The 20974-nt window shown below is 36.3% G+C and overlaps 2 protein-coding genes and 2 pseudogenes across 2 annotated transcripts; all 4 read right to left on the reverse strand.

Annotated features, from left to right (window-relative positions):
- Positions 1–523: 523 nt before the first annotated feature.
- On the reverse strand, positions 524–1462 carry LOC123856401 (olfactory receptor 5J3-like). The gene has a single exon (XM_045892604.2). The coding sequence runs from the start codon at positions 1460–1462 to the stop codon at positions 524–526; it is 939 nt and encodes a 312-aa protein (XP_045748560.2).
- Positions 1463–8835: 7373 nt separating this feature from the next.
- LOC123856402 (olfactory receptor 5J3-like) lies at positions 8836–9774 on the reverse strand. Its single transcript, XM_045892605.1, has one exon. It carries the CDS (start codon positions 9772–9774, stop codon positions 8836–8838), a length of 939 nt encoding a protein of 312 aa, XP_045748561.1.
- Positions 9775–11070: 1296 nt separating this feature from the next.
- On the reverse strand, positions 11071–11229 carry LOC123858181 (U4 spliceosomal RNA; annotated as a pseudogene).
- A 7462-nt stretch (positions 11230–18691) lies between these two features.
- LOC123857977 (olfactory receptor 5J3-like) lies at positions 18692–19642 on the reverse strand (annotated as a pseudogene).
- Between the last annotated feature and the right edge of the window lie 1332 nt (positions 19643–20974).

Genomic DNA, 20974 nt, shown 5'->3' on the forward strand with positions numbered 1-20974 from the left:
TTTCTCCCAAGAAAGAAGACAGAGAAGACCACTAGCCCCTGTATAAACAAGCAATATCACAAAATTTCTTATCTCTCCTTTTTTTCCCTCAGAAGCCTGTTTGTTCTTCCTATAAAAGCCTTTCACATACTAAATTATAGGAACCCCTATTCTCTAATTATTGAACAAGCTACTTTTTTTTTTGCATCTTATATACATATGAATAAACTTTGCCTATTCACCTGTTAATCTGTCTTTTGTCAGTTTAGTTCACAGGTCTTCAAATAGTAAACCCAAGAGGATGGAAGAAGTGTGTTTCCTCCTAGACAGAAGGTATTGCATGTGTATATGTACATATATGCATACATACATTATATATGTATATATATATATGTATATATGTCTGTGTGTTTCCAAAAGCCAATAATGAATACATTTGAAAATACCATTTTTTTCCTCCAACAAATCTCACAGGTATTTAACAATACACGTGCCTGTAGAATCAATAAACATTCCTTAAAAGTTTCTTCTTGAAAATTCACGGTCACTGAGCAAATATTTTTCTCAAAATAATTCGTTTCATTGCTTCTTTGGCTTCTGTGTTTCTCACACTGTATATCAGGAAATTTAGGATTGGCAGCAAAAGAGTATAAAACATGGAGAGGATTTTGGCTCTATCCTGTGGGTGGTTAGAGCTGCTCCCCAGATAAGTAAATATCACTGTTCCATAGAAGAGAGTTACAACCATTAGGTGAGAAGCACATGTGGAGAATGCTTTATATCTGCTCCTTGTGGAGTGTAACTTCAGGACAGTGAGGAGGATTCCCAGATAGGAACTAACCACTATCAGAAAGGCGGTCACTGATGTCATGCCAGAGAGGACAGTAAATAAGATCTTGCAGTACCGGGTGTCAGAACAGGACAGTTGAAAGAGCAGTGGGATATCACAGAAGTAATGGTTGATGACATTGGGCCCACAGAAAGACAGGCTGAGCAAGCCGCTCAGGTGGGTGAGTGAGCTAGCAGAACCTACTAGGTAGGAAGCAGTCACCAAATGGACGCAGAACGTGCGGGTCATGAGGCCTTTGTAGTGAAGTGGGCGGCAAATGGCCACATAGCAATCATAGGCCATGGCTGCCAGGAGGAAGCATTCGGTGGTCAGGAACATGCTGAAGAAGGAATACTGAAGAAAGCAACCTCGATAGGAGATGACTTTCTGTCCTGCTATGTAGTTCACCAACATTTTAGGAATAAAGACTGAGGAATAGCAGAAATCTAAGAAAGCCAACTGGCAAAGGAAAAAGTACTTGGGGGAATGCAGCTGGGCACTAGCCCAGATGACTGTGATAATCCAAACATTGCCCACCACAGTGGCGAGGTAGATGGAGAGAAACAGCACAAAAAGGACGGTATTCAGCTCAGGGTTGTCGGTCAGCCCCAGGAGAATGAATTCTGTTACCACACTGACATTTCTGTTGGCCATTTGGGTGTCCCCCACTATGGGGGATCTGCAGGGAACAAGAGGACAATGAAAATAACTGGAGTATACTGTGAATATATACATTCAATCAACTAGCATCTTTAGAAAACTGCAAGGTCTTGGTTAACAATCACAGTCCACAGGAAATTCAATTCTCTCAAGTGTGAGAAATCAGCCTGATAAGAGACTTTGGTTGACTCAAAGTGTCATCAGTGGGTGTAAACTGACATTATGCACCGTGAGAACCTTGGAGGAATCAAAACTCTCTTGGAAAGGCTCAGAGGAATGTAGGTTTAACAGAAAGAGTTTAGGAGATGGACCTGGGGTAACAGATATTCCACATTCCAGAACACAAGGCAAGGACTCTGTATTTGAGGAAAAACATCCCTTAACAAAGAACACAAAAACTCAATACGTAACAGGTAAATTTATGAGACATCTGGCAAACCTACTGTCTATCACATCTTTTTAACTTAGACAAATAAAACATGACATGTGTTACACAATAATATACATACACAATATAAACCTAATTAAATTTATAGACTATCCATGAAAATGGAAAATGAGAATTAGGGATGTCTAGAATAGAGAGTGAAAAAACAGTCAATTATTTTATATCATAACATTACTTCTTTGTTAAAATTCACTTGTTCTGGGAAGTCGTTCTCTGCTATTCCAACAGATATTTGTCATCCCATTTTCTGATATCTGAGAGCATTTATTATCCAATGGTGTGGATTAGTCCATATCAGATTTTTTTCATTAAGATTGAATCAAGAAACTTTTCAATATGTTTTGATCCCTGCAGTCAAAAAATCTCAACTCTAATTTCAAGGACAATGCATATACTTTTGGTACATTAGATCATGTGTGAATATGGATTTTTATCAAGAAAAGGATTATTAATTTTATTTTAGGCTTTCTCATACAATCCAGATTACATGAAAAATAAGATTATGATAGCTGGTATATTAGGGGAACACAGGGTTAAGTAATTTTTGAGGAAAGCTTTCTTCATTCCAGGATTTATAGGAATACATGATGGACTATTACACTTTGGGAGTTTCCAATAAAAGAAATCAATATAAAGCATGCTTCATATTAATTTGACAATTGAATCTATTTTCATTGAACATTAATGAACATGGTGTCTCATAATCCAGGCTTTGGTAATATTTCCCTGATACTGAATAAAAAGTGAGAATGACATGGTTTTGGATCTCTGCCCTTTACTCACAGTGTGTTGTAAAGTTATTTAGTAACAATTCAAGTGTTGCAAACCTTGGGACCAGATTGCTTTGATCATGTTTACTTTACTGAAATGCCAGAGGTAGAAAGAAGGACGTGTTCTTTTTTGCTCCATTAAACTGTGATTTCATGTCTAAGTCTTAGTTTCTAGCTTAACTACCATTTCACCTATGAATCTTTCTCAGAAGATAGTTGTGATAAATAAGAAAATACATGAAAACTGTCTGGCACAGCCCCTAAATGTTTGCTGTATAGTCAAAGTAAAACAAATAAGTAAAACAAACAGACACCAGACTGTTTATTGACATACCGGACAAATGGCTTTTGACTAAAGTAATATTTTGGATCTTTGTGTTTTTTTGTTTGTTTGTTTCATTTTGTTTAGATAGCTTTGCCTGCCTCCCTTGACTTTAAACAAACCAATTTGTTACTTTAACTATGAGTTCCCTCTTAAGTCACTGATTTTGTATTTGTTTCTTTGATTTTCATTTAACAAGTAGTAATGTTCATCTGGACTGCCTTTCATGCCATTTTTCTTTTACTGTAAAGTCAGTTATACACAACAAATTAATCTTTGAATCTAAAAATTAGCTCTGGCAACAGGGTCAAAAATCACCACTCTCTCAGATTTAATACAATTCCCAGCTTGTAATAATTAAATTTTAAAGGATTTCTTTAAATAAATTTCCTTTTATAATTTACATAATTATATGAAGCTCTAAATACACTACGTGAGAATATAGGGAATGAACCCACTAATTTTTTTAAAAAGATTTATTTGAGAGAGAGAAAGCATGAGTGGGAGGGGCAGAGGGAGAAGGAGAATTTCAAGCAGACTCCCTGCTGAGCACAGAGCCTCACACAGGTCTTGATCTCATCACGCTGAAATCATGATCTGAGCCAAAATCAAGTTGGACACTTAACCGACTGAGCCATCCAGGCGCCCTGCAGAGAGCTATTTGATGGGGCGCTTGGGTGGCTCAGTCGGTTAAGCAGCTGCTTTGGCTCAGGTCATGACTCAGGAGTCCTGGGATCCAGCCCCGAATTGGGCTCCCTGCTCAGCGAGGAGCTGCTTCTCCTCTCCCTCTTCCTGCCGCTCCCCTGCTTGTGGGCTCCCTTGCTCTATCTCTGCCAAATAAATAAATAAAATATTTTTAAAAAAGAGAACTATTTGATGTGGTAATGGTCTAATTATATTTCACTTATCTCAATAATTTGAATAGATCTGAAGCAAATGATTTTTCTTCACATTCCATTCATAGCATGTATTAAGAGTTGCTGTTTTTGAAGACTCGAGAAGCATTTATAATTCCTTTGTTAGAGCATATAAATATAACACTTACCTGGTGTTGAGATGAAGCTTAGACCTTTCTCTTAGTTTCCTGACTTGTGCTTATATTTGGTTCAGGGTCTTTGGAGGATGGAATCCCCAGTGATTCTGTGATACCATGTTTCATTAAAAGAGCAAAGAGAGACTTGAGGAAGATAAGGTCCCAGCACTGTCTTTCCAAATTGTAGCAATTCATGGATTTGGCCATTTCTCAGTTTTAGAGAAAACTGTCACATCAATTCGTGTCTCACCTATATAAGCCTCTGCAAAACAACACCTAAATTATTAAAAATGAATTTTAGCAATGTTTATCATTATAGCTTACATAACATAGTTATATATATATGTATTTATATATATATTTAGTTTTAAAGAGGCCTAAGTTCCATTTGTTGATGACAATATGCTTCTATATACGTGTATTATTATTGGTAGTAACTTATGGAAAATAGACATATATTTCAATCTGAGATAACCTAAAAGAAGTGGAAGCAATCAGCAATCACTAGATAGAATGCAAGTGTGCATGTGTTGATACACTAAATTGCCTTTTAATATAAGAAATAATTTAGCCAATTAAGACACTAAAATAAATATCAAGTTTAACATTTTTGTCACAGTGGTAGTTGAACAGAAATGTAATTTTTAGAAATCCTAGGTAGGCTGCTACTTGGAGGATAGAATGAAAAATATAAAAGGTGGTAAATCAGAGTAAAATGGAAGCATTTACATATAGTAAAAAAGGGAAGAGGGGCAAATTAGAATAAATAAGTCACTGACACTGGTCAAATTCAACCAAGCCAACAAACACAACTGTACAAAAACAAGGTGGTGAAAATTTGCAGTATATTAAAATGAAGCAATAGTTAAAACAGACTAACTGTTTTTAGGAAATATTATAGAAAATATAGGAAATATTATAATTAATTTTACTAATAAGAATATTGCCTTTTCTTTGATAAGTAAGTATTAAGTAGGGTCCTAGTTGGGGTGGTTTTTATTTATTAAATGTTTAATATGTTCCAGGCACTTCACAACTATTATCTCTAATCATTATGTAATTTTATTTAATTGAATATTCTGATCCATATGATTCACATTATACGTGGCCTGGAATAACTAAAGGAATTGTCTGAGTTTGGACTATAGGAAATGGTAGGACAACACCTTAATACAATGATTGTCTGATGTAAAAATTTGTGTTGCTTTTATTATTTATTCCATACAGCCTTTTAGCATTAACAGACTAGGAGTGAACATAATAATGATGGAATTTGAAACCATATTGCATGAAAAATAGTGGAAAAGATAGGAAATATCCAGTGTGAGAAAAATTAGGACAATATTCCTTTTTTCCCCCAAGATTTTATTTATTTATTTATTTATTTATTTATTTATTTATTTATTTGACACAGAGAGAGAGAGAGAGAGTGAGAGAAAGAGTACAAGCAGAGGGAGGGGCAAAGGGAGAGGGAGAAGCAGGCTCCCCGCTGAGCAGGAAGCCAGGTGTGGGGCTGGATCCCAGATCATGAGATCATGACCTGAGCCGAAGGCAGACGCTTAACCAACTGAGCCACCCAGGCACCCCTCAGGACAGTATTCTGATTCAGCAAACACTGAATATCTGAGCAGTCTAAGAATGAAGAGTGAGAATATATGAATTTTAAGACTTCATTAGATATATCTAAGACTAATTGATACCAACTCTAAAGAAAGAGATGGGTCTTGCTTAAATTGAAAAAAAAAAAAGTCGTATTTAATTGGTAGAATTTTAACAAGCTAGTTTTACAGGGGAAGGATGACAAACATTGGACATTTGTAGAGGGCATTCTATAGCAGATTAGGTTTTTGATGGGATGAAAATATGCTCCTTAGATATCCATAATTCTGGGAGTTGCAATTTGTTTACAGGCCACAACTGACCAAGGACTAACTGAAAATTGCCATCAAAGCTGGGATTGATGTAATCCCTATTGTGTCCACAGCACAAGACCAAATCTCAAATCTTGGGAACCATGAATTCATTACACTGACTGTGGGTCTCTTAATAAATAACAAACATGACCATGGTGCAAATGTACCCATAATTAGTCCACATAGTGCCAGCAACTTATTTCCCTGATGAGTTAGGCCAATTTCTAAACTACAAACTCCAAGTCTACCCACGTGAAATAAAAAAGTAACACATATTTAATAGAGATTCTCTGTGAGCTAAGAGGAAAGTTATGTTAGATAAACATCTGCCAAGTCCTGATTTCTCCAAGTGTTGATGTTGAGCAGTAACCGATTTTATGGAGGGGGTAGAGGGATTGGAGCTAAAAATGCCCATTCTTAATTTTGTATCCTGATATTTTACATGAAATTTGAAGAAATAGCATCAGATATTTCATTCATGAAGTCCTCATTTATTTCTAATTGACTAAGTATATTAACCACCTAAGGATATTTAGAATCTGCTTAACTGAGTTGCATTTACTGATATGTGTGATGCACACACACACACACACATAAATGTATATATATGAGTCAGGTATATATATGGTATATTACCCATTATATAGAATATATTACTCGTTTTCCAATCTTCATCCTACAAATCTGCCACACGCCCTTCATCTGCCTCACAATTTAGGAAAGGGATTTTCTTTTTTATCTTATTTGAGCATCCAGCTACCATTTATAATATAATATAGTTCCTATATATACTATAATACAGTAACTCTTTGTTAGGATGAGTTGAAAGTCAGTATTAAACATAAACAAATATCTTACTTTTGTTCCATAAAATAACACCCCTCCCACACATGTACACTTAGTAAACATTTTTATTTACATCCTGACTAGCCCCTTATTTTATGAGCTGAGTATTATAACAGAATGAGTTCAATTTGTTTTTCTGAGTTTTAATTATCTGACTTACATACTATTCCTTGTGTTTTATACTCTAGGACATAAGATATTGAATGCTGTTGAAAAAATTGTGAAGAACAATATAAAGTTAGATTTACTTATCATTATTATTTTACTTTTACTTTTTTCCGAAAACCAAAACTTTAATACAAATTCATTTATATGAATGTCTCTTAGACATAAATGTCACATATTTGTAGCCCTATGGGACCCAATTTCAAATAATATATTAAATAATTTTAGGGGTGCCTAGGTGGCTCAGTCAGTTAAGTGTCTGCCTTAGGCTCAGATCATGGTCCCTGGGTCCTGGGATGGAGCCCCTCATCAAGCCCTGCATCAGGCTCCCTGTTCAGCTGGGAGTCTGCTTCTCCCTCTCTTTCTGCCCCTCTCCCTGCCTGTGCATGCTCTCTCTTTCTCTCTCTCAAATAAATAAATAAAATCTTGAAACAAATAAAAGATAAATGATTTTGGATAATCATAAAGGGTCATACAAATGTTATATGATGTTCTTGGTGTTGTTGGTGGTATCATTATTTCATTCTGAAAAGTAAACTTTCATATGAATTTCTTTGCTTGATTTCTAGTATAATGAAGATGTCAATTTGCTATCTTTTTTCACATTTCAATTTGCTACCTTCACAGATATTGGAGCCATTCACTCATGAGTTTGGCTGTCACTGAGAGGGAAAAAAAAGTTTAATCTAGCCTGCCATGTAAAACCATGCCTTAATATCTATAGAGTATTCAGCTGTCTCATTGTGCTGCTTAGGCTAGTTGCCTCCTATTATTTCAGTATTTAAAAGAATCTCCAAAAATTAAATATAATTTTGTTTGTAAATGGAGATATTCTCTGGAACACTGTTTTGTTTCTAGATAGGAGACTTTATAGCAATTTAGGGGAAAGAAATAACTACAGAAGAATCAATATTTGTGGGCCTGATTCCATCATTATGCACTTGTACATATAATTTGAATCAGAGGGGAAACAGTGGCTTCACATATTTTCCCTTCCTGAAATACATAGCACACATTTCCTCCTGCATAGAATACCTTCAGGTAATTTCTTGTTTAAAGTCTAAAGAATATTCTGGAAGATGTTTAATGGAAAAAGGGAAATGGGTCTGATTATTCATGACTCCCAAACTATCTTTGAGACCTCCTTTCTAAACATGAAGTCAAATTCTTCAGCGTACGTTTTCTCAGAGTATTAGTAACCATCCCACGTGGAGTGGTAGTAAAAGTGTGGCATTCTGTCCTGTTCGGTTTCGTAGGCAATCATGGAAACCAAAGCCAGGCGCCAGAGAATGGTCCAGACTAACCACTGGGAATGAAATGACACAGGCAATCTAGAACCCAAATTCTTTTTCTGACTATTTTTGAGTATTTGCATTTATTTTGAAAAATGTCTGGCTATAAGTAATCCAGGCTAATTTCAGAACATGCATATGCCAGCTTTGTGGATAATTCAAGTACCAATCCTTTTTGCTTTAAAAATATTTTACTTATTTCTGTGCTTAATAGAGAGACTGAGTTAAGAGATATTTTATTACTTACTAATCTTATGTTTGTATCTGTCTATTTGGGTGTCTGTATATTTATTTGTATGTACTCATTTCTACACATGTACAGGAATGAAAGTGTCTTCAACCGTCCAGAGATAAATAGCTTAGATCTTACTATGGTTTTTAGGTTATTTTACAAAATAACCAGGCGTATCTCTTGTACCTGTTATTCTTCTAGACTTTTTTCTTCTGTTGTAAAATAGAAGGCTCCCATTAAGTAAACTCTAGGATTTCTTTGGGCTCAAAACTTTAATAAATTCATATAAATATTCTTATCCAGGAGACTTCTTTATATGCTATTTTGGGACACATATGGTGTGAAATTAACAAGGAAAATATTTCATTTCTATAGCTCTTTTCACAGCATCTTTCACCTCCTTGTTCCTCAGGCTGTAAATCATTGGATTTAACATAGGAATCACCAGGGTATAGAACACAGATACCACCTTTTCTTGTTCTAAGGAATATTGGGAGCTTGGCTGGATGTAACTAAAGCTTACAGAGCCGTAGAATAAAGTCACAGCCGTTAAATGTGAAGCACAGGTGGAGAAGGCTTTGTGTCTACCGGCTGCTGAGCGGATCCTCAGGATAGCAGCCACAATGAAGACATAGGAGATCATCACAATCAAGAAAGTGATCATAGCAATAATTCCAGAGAAGATTAAAAGCAACAGTTCATTCATGGATGTGTCAGAACATGACAACTTCAATAATGGGGGAAGGTCACAGAAGAAGTGACTGATGATATTCGGCCCACAGGAAGACAATTTCACCAAGCCAATCGTGTGTGTCAGTGAGTTGATGAAGCCTCCTACACATGACCCAGTGATCAGGACCATGCAAACTATTTTAGTCATAGCCACTGTGTAAAGTAAAGAGTTCACGATGGCCACGTAGCGGTCATAAGCCGTTGTTGCCAGCAAGAAGCCCTCAGTGGTAAGGAGTGACACAAATAAAAAATATTGCACGATGCACGCAGAGAATGAGATTGTCTCCCGTTCAACAAAGGAGTTCAGCAGCATTTTTGGTGCAAAGACTGATGAATAGCAGGTATCAACAAATGAGAGCCAGCTAAGGATATGATACATGGGTGTTTGGAGTTTGGGAGTTATTTGGATTAGAAAAAGCATTCCTAGATTCCCTACCAAAGAAATGGTATAGATCAGCAGGAATAAAACAAAGAGGACCACTTTCAGTTCAGCACGATCTGTCAGTCCCAAAAGGATAAATTCTGTAACCAGTGTCAAATTAACAGCAGCCATGTGTGTGTGTGTGTGTTTCTTGGTACCTGTTAATGATAAGAAAATTGAAACAGAATAATCATGCCACACTATCAAGACTCCTTGGAATCCCTAACTAGCTGTGCAACTTGAGCTGTTGACTTTTCTGGTTGTTTTACCTATAAAATTAGAAATTTTTAACTAGAAAGTCTCTAGTCTTTTCAAGTACTGTTTATTAGTTTATTCCAAAAGGAAATTCCACGAGTAAGAAAATAAAACATTAGGGTCTTAGCTTCAAAGTGTGTTTAAATGCTTCTCTTTTTATGTGAGAGGTAAAAAAAAGCTAAAGTGAATTTCATTCTAAAATGTATGCAATGCAAAGTCTAGTTTATAAAGCATAATAATCAAGGTTGGAAATTTAATCTGTGTTCTCATTGAAGTTCTTTTAAACTTCTCACTTTGGATTTAATGGTAACTAATGTCAAATACATCCAAATATAAGAATTAACTGTACTATGGCATTTGAACTGAGAAATTCCATGTATGCCTTCACATTTAGTTCATATTCTACGATTTTTTTTTTAAGTTGGACGTGATGAAAGACAAAGCCCTACATCCAAAAACTTTGTGGTCATCCTTAGAAAATAGCCAGAGGCATTGGTTTCTGAGAAAAATGCCCACTGGGAATGAGAGGAGAGGGTACTCTGACCTGGAATGTGAAACATGATGAATAGCAACTTATAATTGGCTTTTGATATCCAATAGAAATATCTTACTCAGGAGACTCAGGAAACAGAGTTTTTATACTTTTTCTGATAAAGAACAATGTAAACCTGTAAAATAAAGCAAACCTATAAAGCATACAGATACTTTTTCACAATATTTTTTCGGATGTTGCAATACATTTCCTAAAATATGCAATGTCTTTTCCACTTAATGCACAATGGTTGATTATTACATTTTGTCTGAAAAAATATAACTATCTTTTTACACTATGTAGCAAATAAAAATAAATATTTTAAACAGTTCACGATGCTATAGTTTTACCTCTTTAGAATAAAGGGAGGTGTTTTTGATGGCTTCCTTATCTTTTCACTTGGGAGACACTATTTCTTTAGTACAGTAGGTAAAACAGAAAAAAACAACATTACAAAGTTATTGAAATAGTAAGAAATGAGGTAACTGTGTTAGATGTAAAATATCTACACTGATAGGTGAATAATCCCTATGGGAATATGTAATTATGACAGACTGCAATTCATCCTTTAGGGAAAAATATTCCACACTGATTAAAACACCGGTTTTTCATTGTTTCACTAGATGTTGCCTACCAATTTTGACGTTAATGTAGAAAAAGAAATTGAAGCGTAGGATAAGGGGTGAGAAAAAATGGCCAAATTATAAATTCCTCTTACTCTGTGTTTATAAGAATAAAATTAGCAATAATCGCGCCTCGGATAAACCTCATTGGCTGCAATACTGCCACCATGCAAAGCTATAAGAATAAAATTAAAACATAATGTTTGTGTCTTCTTCATCTTGTTTTTTGTACTTTTAACTGATTTTCAAAATGTATTTATATGAGAGAGTCAAATAAGTGAGTTTCACTTACCAGTGGAAGAAAAAAATATTCAATACTTTAGCTTATTTAGGAACCATATAACTGCTCAATCCAATGGATTATTTCTCTATATTCCCCCCAAACAATCAATCACACAGAAAAGTTGTATTTGTCTAACACAGTGATATAAAAATAGGGTAAATGATAGTAGTTACAGTAGTAAGATTGAAATTCAAACTTCTTCTTTAATATATGATAACCACAAGCAGAGCCTCCATGGTAGGAAAGCAAGAGCAAGATGGTCAAAAAATTTGCTCAATCTAACATCTGGGTCATTCAGTTTCTACTGACTTCTTTTTTTCCTGAGTCCAATGTATTACATTTTTCTGTTTCTTTGTAGGTCTTGTAAATTTCTGTTAAACCTACACTTTATATGTAATACAGTGTTAATGTTCTGCATTTTGTATGTGCAGCTTTGTTAAGTACTGGCAATTATTTTTTCAAAGTTGTTCTGAGTAACATCTCTGTCAGTGCTTTATGAGAGTTGTAGCTGCTCCATCTCTTCAGCACTTGATATTGGAAACTTTTTAAAAAAGATTTTATTTTTTAAAATAATCTCTACAACCAGCACGGGCCTCAAACTCACAACCCTGAGATCAAGAGTCACTTGCTCCACCAACTGAGAGACAGGTGACCCTGATTTCGTATACTATTTTTATTGTCATATCATTTTGTGGTTAATTTTCTTTCCCCAGATTTCTAATAAAGTTGAGCAACTTTCCTTTATTTTTACTGGAAGTTGAGAGATTTTCAATATTTATTGTGTCATGTGCCTTGCAGATATTTTGCCCCCTGTCCGCACCTTTTTTTCTATTATGTTGTCTATCTTGGTTTTATTAGTTTGTAAGATTTCTTTATACATTTTGATTATAGTTTCATAAATATGTAGGGAAACTATTTTCACTGACTCTGGTTTACTTTTTCATTCTATAATTTTTTTAAAAAGATTTTATTTATTTATTTGACAGAGAGAGACAGCGAGAGAGGGAAAACAAGCGGGGGGAGTGGGAGAGGGAGAAGCAGGTTTCCCGCCGAGCAGGGAGCCCGATGCGGGGCTCAATTCCAGGACCCTGGGACCATGACCTGAGCCGAAAGCAGACGCTTAACGACTGAGCCACCCAGACACCCCTATAAATATATTTTTAAATATCAATGTAACTCAATGCTCCTTACTTTCTCCTTAATGGTCATTTTGTGTCTTAATTAAGAAATGTTTTGCCTATTAAGTTTTTAAGATGTCTCGATTTATATTTTTTATTGTTCTAACTTTTGCATTTACTATGTTATGGATTGGCTTCCATTTTAAATTATGCAATTTGAAATATTAAGTATAATGCACTCCATTCCTTATTTCACTTTTCTTATTAAAGCCTTAGAAGATTGGGGTGCCTGGGTGGCTCAGTCGTTAAGCGTCTGCCTTCGGCTCAGGTCATGATCCTAGGGTCCTGGGCTTGAACCCCACATCGGGCTCCCTGCTCCGCGGGAAGCCTGCTTCTCCCTCTCCCACTCCCCCTGCTTGTGTTCCCCCTCTCGCTTTGTCTCTCTCTGTCAAATAAATAAATAAAATCTTAAAAAAAAAAAAAGCCTTAGAAGATTTAATCCCACTGATCCACACTGCTTTTTGCATTGTTTCCATGCATTTATATTCTATTTATTTTAAACCTCCTAATAAAATATTATTATTGTTGTACAGTCAAAATTCAATCACAATTTGTAATTACCCACAAATCTCCAATTTACCCTTCCCTTTGCTTTTCATATTTTCATTGAAATTCCATTTTTTTGTCTTTTCCTCTGAACACTTGTTCAGGAATTATATACACATGCATACACATACCACATTGTAAAGTGCCCTGATATTAAATATATAATTTATTTCAGATTTCTTTTTTATTTATTCATTTGAGAGACAGACGGAGAGAGAGAGAGAGAAAATGTGAGCAACAGGGAAGGTCAGAGGGAATGGTAGAAGCAGACTCCTTGCTGAGCTGGGAGCTGGATGTGGGTCTTGATCCCAGAACCCCTGGATCATGCATGACCTGAGCTGAAGGCAGATGCCTAGCTGACAGAGGCACCCGGGCACCCCAAGTATACAATTTATTTCAATTTTATGTATATACACATGAGCATAACCACCACACAAATCGTAATGATACAGATATTTCCAGCACTACAGAATGGTCCCTCATAGCTATATTACCATAACTTAAATTTATCTGTTGTTAAACCTTACACAAATGGAATCCTACACATGGACTTTTCTTTTTTTAAATATATGGACTTTTAGTTTCTGCTTTTCTTTATTGAGCATAACATTTGTGACATTCATTTACCTTATTGTACATCAGTAGCTTTTTTAAAAAAGTGATGTTTAGCCTGCCATTTTATGAACATATCAAAATTTATTAATGTATTCCTTAAAATGGTCTGTTTTTTTTATTATGTTAATCCCCATACATTACATCATTAGTTTTAGATGTAGTGTTCCATGATTCATTGTTTGTGCATAACACCCAGTGTTCCATGCAGAATGTGCCCTCTTTAATACCCACCACCAGGCTAACCCATCCTCCCACCCCCCTCCCCTCTAAACACCCCTGTTTGTTTCTCAGAGTCCATTGTCTCTCATGGTTCGTCTCCCCCTCCGATTTCCACCGCTTCATTCTTCCCCTCCTGCTACATTCTTCTTCTTCTTCTTCTTCTTCTTTTCTTTCTTAACATATATTGCATTATTTGTTTCAGAGGTACAGATCTGTGATTCAACAGTCTTGCACAATTCACAGCGCTTACCAGAGCACATACCCTCCCCAGTGTCTACCACCCAGTCACCCCATCCCTCCCACCCCACCCCCCACTCCAGCAACCCTCAGTTTGTTTCCTGCGATTAAGAATTTAAAATGGTCTGGTTTTTGTTTCTAGTTTATAAGTATAAATATTATGAATAAAACTGCTGAGAATTATTGTTCGTGTATGTTTGTGAACACACACATTCATAGCTGGGAAATCTTGGGACATAAGCTAGCCGTATATTCGGTTTACCATCAGACAGTTCTCCAAACTGCCTGTATCATTTTCATACACCTGTTGGAAATGTGTGAGTAATGACATTAAACATTTTTACATATGCTTATTGGTTATTTTGAATGACTTTCATATAAATGTTTTTCTATTTTTTTTCCATATTTAGTTGTCTTATTTGTCTTTTATTGACCGGCAGTTCTTTTTAAATATTTTGGATGAATCTTTTGCCAGTACACTATGAATATTTTTCCATATTCTGTGGCTTACCTTTTTAGTCTTGTAATGGTGTATTTCCAGGGACAGAAGTCCTCATTTAAAACAAAACCTCACTGGGTGTTGTATAGAAGTGTTGAATCACTCAATTCTACACCTGAAACGAATATTATACTGTATGTCAAGCAACTGGAATTTAAATAAAAATTTCGAGAAAGAATAAATAAATAAAACACAGATCTATTCTCCCATTGTTCTTTTTATTTTAGTGTTTGTATATCCTTTTTTAAAAAAGATTTTTAAAAATATATTTGTCAGAGAGAGAAAAAGAGAGCACAAGCAGAGGGAGAAGCAGGCTTCCCGCTGAGCAGGAAGCCTAATGTGAGACTCAGTCCCAGGACCCTGGGATCACCACCTGAGCGGAAGGCAGACGCTTAACTAACTCAACCACCAGGTGTCCCTGTATATCCTTATTAAGAAATGTTTATGAAGATACAGACTTATATTTATCTCTAGAGGCTCTATTTTTTTTCATCTTTCACGCATTTACTTCTATGATCCATCTTAAATCAATCTTCATGTATGATGTGAATTTAAAGTTAAGGTTCATAGTTCTTCTGTGATCCTGCTTATATTTTGTGTTCTCCCACTCATTCTTACTCTTTTTAAAAATAATTTCTGGTTCTTTGCATGTGATTAAAGATACATAGAAAGTGAAGATGACATTACTTTCTGCCAGGGAGGGCTTTATTCTTTCTAAAAAGGCATAACAGATGAGAGGCTGACTAAATTAATTCAGATATTATTTGCGCTGGTTCTAGACTGGATTGAAGTTAGACCTCATTTTTCTTCTGCCTTCTCCCTGTTTGGGTGTAGATTTCCCAAGACATTGATTCAGAGGTGGGCTTCTCTCCCTCTCTCTCTCTCTCTAGCCCTTAAACACTATAGACAATTAAGTTTTAATTCTTTGGTGGTGTGAACTGAGCTCCCTGCTCTATACAGCTATACCTTGGAGATATTGTGGGTTTGCTTCCAGAACATTGCAATAAAGTGAGTCGAATGACTTTTTTGGTTTCCCAGTGCACATAAAAATTATGTTTATATTATGCTATAGTCTATCAAGTGTGCAATAGCATTGCATCTAAAAAAGCCAGTGTGCATACCTTAATTTAAAAATGCTTTCTTACTACAAAATGCTAACCATCATCTGAGCCTCCAGCGAGTCGTCATCATTGATCACAGATCACTGTAACAAATATAATATTGAAAAAGCTTGAAATATTGCAAGAATTACCAAAATGTGACACAGAGATAAAAAGTGAGCAAATGCTGTTGGAGAAGTGACACTGATAGACTTGCTTGATGCAGGGATGCCATGAACCTTCAATTTTGGAAAAAATCATGGTAGTTGTGAAATTAAAGAGAAGCATAATAAAGTGAGATGTGCCTGCACATATTCAAATTGCAGCCAATATTTTCAGGGGGCTGCCAGTCTTGTGTCTGATGCAGGCCTCTACTTCTGGTGGAATCTTATCAACCAAGCACCTAAAGACTGAGAAAAATATCACTGTCTTTCCAACTCCATTTGAATCTGCAAAAATCTGAATCTTCTGTGCTTCACAAAGAAAACTCTAGCCCTTTTTGCCTGGCTTACAGCAAGACCAAAATCTGGCAAATGTTCTGGGGAGGAAACCTTTATTACATTTGTTGGTAGCTCTTCCTTCTAGCAGGATTTCGTGCCTTCTAAGCACAGCAGGAGAGTGGGAGATTTCAATGTACCCCTGTGGCCCAGACCAGTTTCTTATACTCTCCACCTTCCATCCCATCCAATTTCCTGTGTGTGTGTGTGGAGGGGGGCGGGTGGGCGGGGGGAAACAGTTGTGTGTTTAAGCTCCGATATAATCCAGTTCATCTCCTCAGACCACATAACAGCCGAGAGGACCACTGTTTTCTCTTTCCCCAGAACAGTTACAAGGCACAGGAGCCCCTGCTTTGGAAGATGGCAATCTTTAATATTTGTATTGTTTGGGACAACACCAAATATTTCTCTCTGTTTTTTAGAAGTTCGTCCTTCCTTCCTTCCTCCCTCCCTCCCTCCCTCCCTCTCTCCCTCCCTCCCTCCCTCCCTCCCTCCCTCCCTTCCTTCCTTCCTTCCTTCCTTCCTTCCTTCCTTCCTTTTTTCTTTCTTTCTTTTCTTTCTTTCTTTCTTTCTTCTTTTTCTTTCTTTTCAATTATTTAGGGAGGGGGGAGCAGAGGGAGAGGGAGAGAGAGAATCTTAAGCAGGCTCCATGCTCAGCACAGAGCCCAACACAGGGCTCCATCTCACTACCCTAAGATTATGACCTGCGTAGAAATCAAGAGTCAGACGCTTAATAGACTGAGGCACCCAGGCACTCCCAGAAGTTTTCCATTTAAATCTATTATCTATCTATCTATCTATCTATCTATCTATCTATCTATCATCTATCTATCATCGTCTATCATCATCTATCTATATCATCTATCTATCTAGTCTATTGTGTGTTCATCCCTCTGCTATTTGTTTACCTGGTCTTCAGACCCAGAATATGGCTAATGCCCTGAGAAGAAATGGAACCGTGTGCTGAAACCTGAAAAATATCTGCCTGAACCTCTCCTGAGTCTGCTGAACCCTTTCCAGAACCCTCCATGCAAGCCAAGCCTGCAATGTCAAATGTGCCCTGAATCAGTGAGACTAAGTTAGCTCACATCTCCAAGTTCATGCCTCTCTGAAGCCTAAGCCCCTCCAGCTCCCTTTTCTTCAATAGCTACTCACTTCATTCAACAGATAATTCTTATCATCTTGCTTTTCTTGTTATTTTTACATAGATGTTCTTTTGATCACAACGTACTTCATCCAGAAGTAAAAGTGTATATTTTCCTTTTTTTTTATTTTGAAACACTTCAAACTTATAGAACATATTCAAGAATAAGACAGATTTGCAAGAATATTTAAATGATCTCTACTGTGTTCCTTAACTATAGATACAAACTGCAATTACTTATTTGCTTTATCAGTCTCTCGATCTTTAGCTTACTATATGTATATATATATGTGTGTGGATATACCCATTTATATATACATATATTTCTTTATAATAGTAATGACACAATTTTATTTTATATATCCAGTACACAGTCATGCTTTCCAAAAGTTTGAGATGTAATATTAGGTAATGCATTCATCTTCACACAATACTTTGCAAACTCGTTTACCATATCCCTCCATTACCTGTTCCTCTAACAGCTTTTGTCCCATATCTTAAATATTTTAACGTTTGGATATCACAGAGTAACTGGTACAAGTAAAGGGACTAAACAGAAGAGTGTTGAATGCATAAATTATAACTAATGACAGTTATTTTTTTCTATAGCTATTCTAAGATACCATTAAGATATATAATTTAAATACAAAAATGGAGATACATGTCTTTACTTGGATGATAGCATTTTTAGAACAACAATAACAACAAAAAGATCTGATCCAAGAAAATCGTGCCAAGAGGCTATTTCACTTTTTCTCTGAGATAAGAATGCATTTGATAAATTCCTATTGTTGGGGTGTTTTTTTCTTTTTCTTTTTTTTTTAAAGATTTTATTTATTTATGTATTAGAGAGTGAGAGAGAGAGAAACAGCATGAGAGGGGAGAAGGTCAGAGGGAGAAGCAGGCTCGTCACTGAGCTAGAAGCCCGATGTGGGACTCGATCCCAGGACTCCAGGATCATGACCTGAGCCGAAGGTAGTCCCTTAACCAACTGAGCCACCCAGGCGCCCGGAGTGTTTTTTTCATTTGAATCAGTGTGAGAGTCTTTTAAACCCATAGTGATATCTTTCAGAGTTTAGCATCAGAATTTGTTAGGGAAAAAAAATGTACTAGCTCTTGAGAGAATGAAACTGTTGAGTCACAAAATAATGAATGGTAAAATATAGTGATTTTCAGTCTTCGTGTCAAACTCAACACTCATGTCTTCAATTTCATGAGACTACCTTGATTATAGTTTTGTTGGTGTTCGTGTCTGCGATACAATTTTAAGGAAAGTCTATCTATTTAATGTTAGGCTAACAAAGCCATGGACAAGATTGGGTCAGTTGGGAGTTCTCTTCCACCCTACTGACCTTTTGACTGCATCTTTCACATCCTTATTTCATAGGCTATAAATCAGTGTGTTTAGCATGGGGATCACCAATGTATAAAACACAGCAGAGACCTTCTCCTGTTCCAGGGAATACTGAGAACTTGGCTGGATGTAACTAAAGGTCACAGACCCATAGAATAAGGTCACGGCAGTCAGATGAGAGGCACAAGTGGAGAAAGCTTTGTTCCTCTCCTCAGCTGAGCGGATTCTTTGGATGACAATGATGATGCACATATAAGAGACTATGATGATAGTGAAAGTGAACATTGCAATGACCCCAAAGAATATTAAAAGCAGCATTTCATTGTTATGGGCATCAGAACAGGAGAGTCTCAGAAGAGGGGGAATGTCACAGAAATAATGATTCACAATGTTAGGACCACAGAAGTCTAGTTTGAGCAAACCTATTGTGTGCATGAGCAAGTTAATGAGCCCACCCAAGTAAGATGCGAGGACCATCTGAATACAAACCCTTTGGGTCATTATGACTGTATACAACAAGGGATTAGCTATTGCCACATAGCGGTCATAAGCCATCATAGATAGGAGGATGCCCTCTGTCATTACATATCCCTCAAAAAAGAAACTCTGTAGAACACAACCAGAAAATGTGCTGGACTTGTGTTTTGATAGGAAATTGACCAACATCTTAGGAGCAAAGACAGTAGGGTAGGATATATCACAAAAAGAGAGGTTGCTAAGGAAGAAGTACATCGGAGTATGAAGTTGGGCATTTAACCAGATCAAGATAATCATCCTCTAGTTACCTGCCAGAGTGGTGAAATAAGTAAGGGTGAAAAGCAAAAAAAGAGGGATCTGCAAATTAGGGTTTTCACTTAAACCTACCAGAAGGAATTCCTTCACCGCTGTATGGTTCCAACCTGCCATGCATTCAGGTTTATATAGTTTTTCAGTTGCAGAACAAGGTGATATCACTCAAATGAAAAAGATATATGTATAATTTCCTCCATGATCCAGTATCCATAAGAGTATTGGGGTGTTTATGTTTACCCTGTAGTTGGTTGAAGAAAAGAAATTAACTTCAGCAGTGGGTTATATGTATACTAGACAATCCATTTACAGTGACTCAAATTCTTGGAACTAGAAATCATTTTTTTTAAAGATTTTATTTATTTATTTGAGAGAGAGAATGAGATAGAGAGAGCATGAGAGTGGGGAGGGTCGGGGGGAGAAGCAGACTCCCCACTGAGCAGGGAGCCCGATGTGGGACTCGATCCCAGGACTCCAGGATCATGACCTGAGCTGAAGGCAGTCGCTTAACCAACTGAGCCACTCAGGCGGCCCGGAACTAGAAATCATTTTATGCCCTGCTTCTCAGTTTCCAGATCATAAATATTGAGAGAAGGAAACTCTTTCAGATTCCAAGAAAGTATTAATTGGTAAAATTGACAGTCAAACCCAAATATGCCTCATACCAAACCTCTGACTCATGCTAGAACATATACAAGTTTTCTGCTTACATCATCTATGCACCGTGGCTCCTTGTGATAGAAATTATTTCCTTATCTTTTGGCCAAACTGTTGCTACTTTTCAACACCTAGTTAACTCATGATGCTGACTTTCATAATATGCAACCCTCTTCCTTTCCAAATCTCAAACATTGGAACTTTTTTATGCCCCAACTTCTGCTCAGATTCTGCACTTGGAAGATCAATGACCGTGTCCTCCATAAGAGCTGAATTGAGAGGAAGAGGGAGAACAATCTTTTCTTCATTGAATATTGTTAAGGCCAATCAAAAAATAGCAGTACAATCTAATTTGAAAGCCCTTCCCTTTTGCATCTTTAGCTAACTTCACCTTTGCATCTTTGTTTTTTTTTTATCAGCATTAAAACAAACTCTCCAAAACCCAATGTCAAGAGGCAAGGTGTGAGGGTGAGATACTGCAACTATACCTATCAGATATGTCTTGTTATTATAAAATATTATGTACAGATAAATATATAACTGATTAAGTATTATATGAAATATTACATATTTAAATTCACAATTCTATAACTTCATAAGTATATACATGTTCTTATAATTTGAAATGACATATACTGAATGGTTTATGACTAAAAATTGCTTATAAGACAAAGGAAGCAAAAAATCAGATAACACACAAAAAATAAAGCTTAAACAATAATCACAAATAAAAATGTAAAAAACCCACTATCAACAACAACTTTGTCATACTGAGAAACCCCAAATTATAGCTTAGGTAGTCTA

This window comes from Mirounga angustirostris, unplaced genomic scaffold (genome assembly GCF_029215605.1).
Source record: "Mirounga angustirostris isolate CCGP_5_RB_7025 unplaced genomic scaffold, mMirAng1.0.hap1 SCAF_13, whole genome shotgun sequence".
NCBI lineage: Eukaryota > Metazoa > Chordata > Mammalia > Carnivora > Phocidae > Mirounga > Mirounga angustirostris.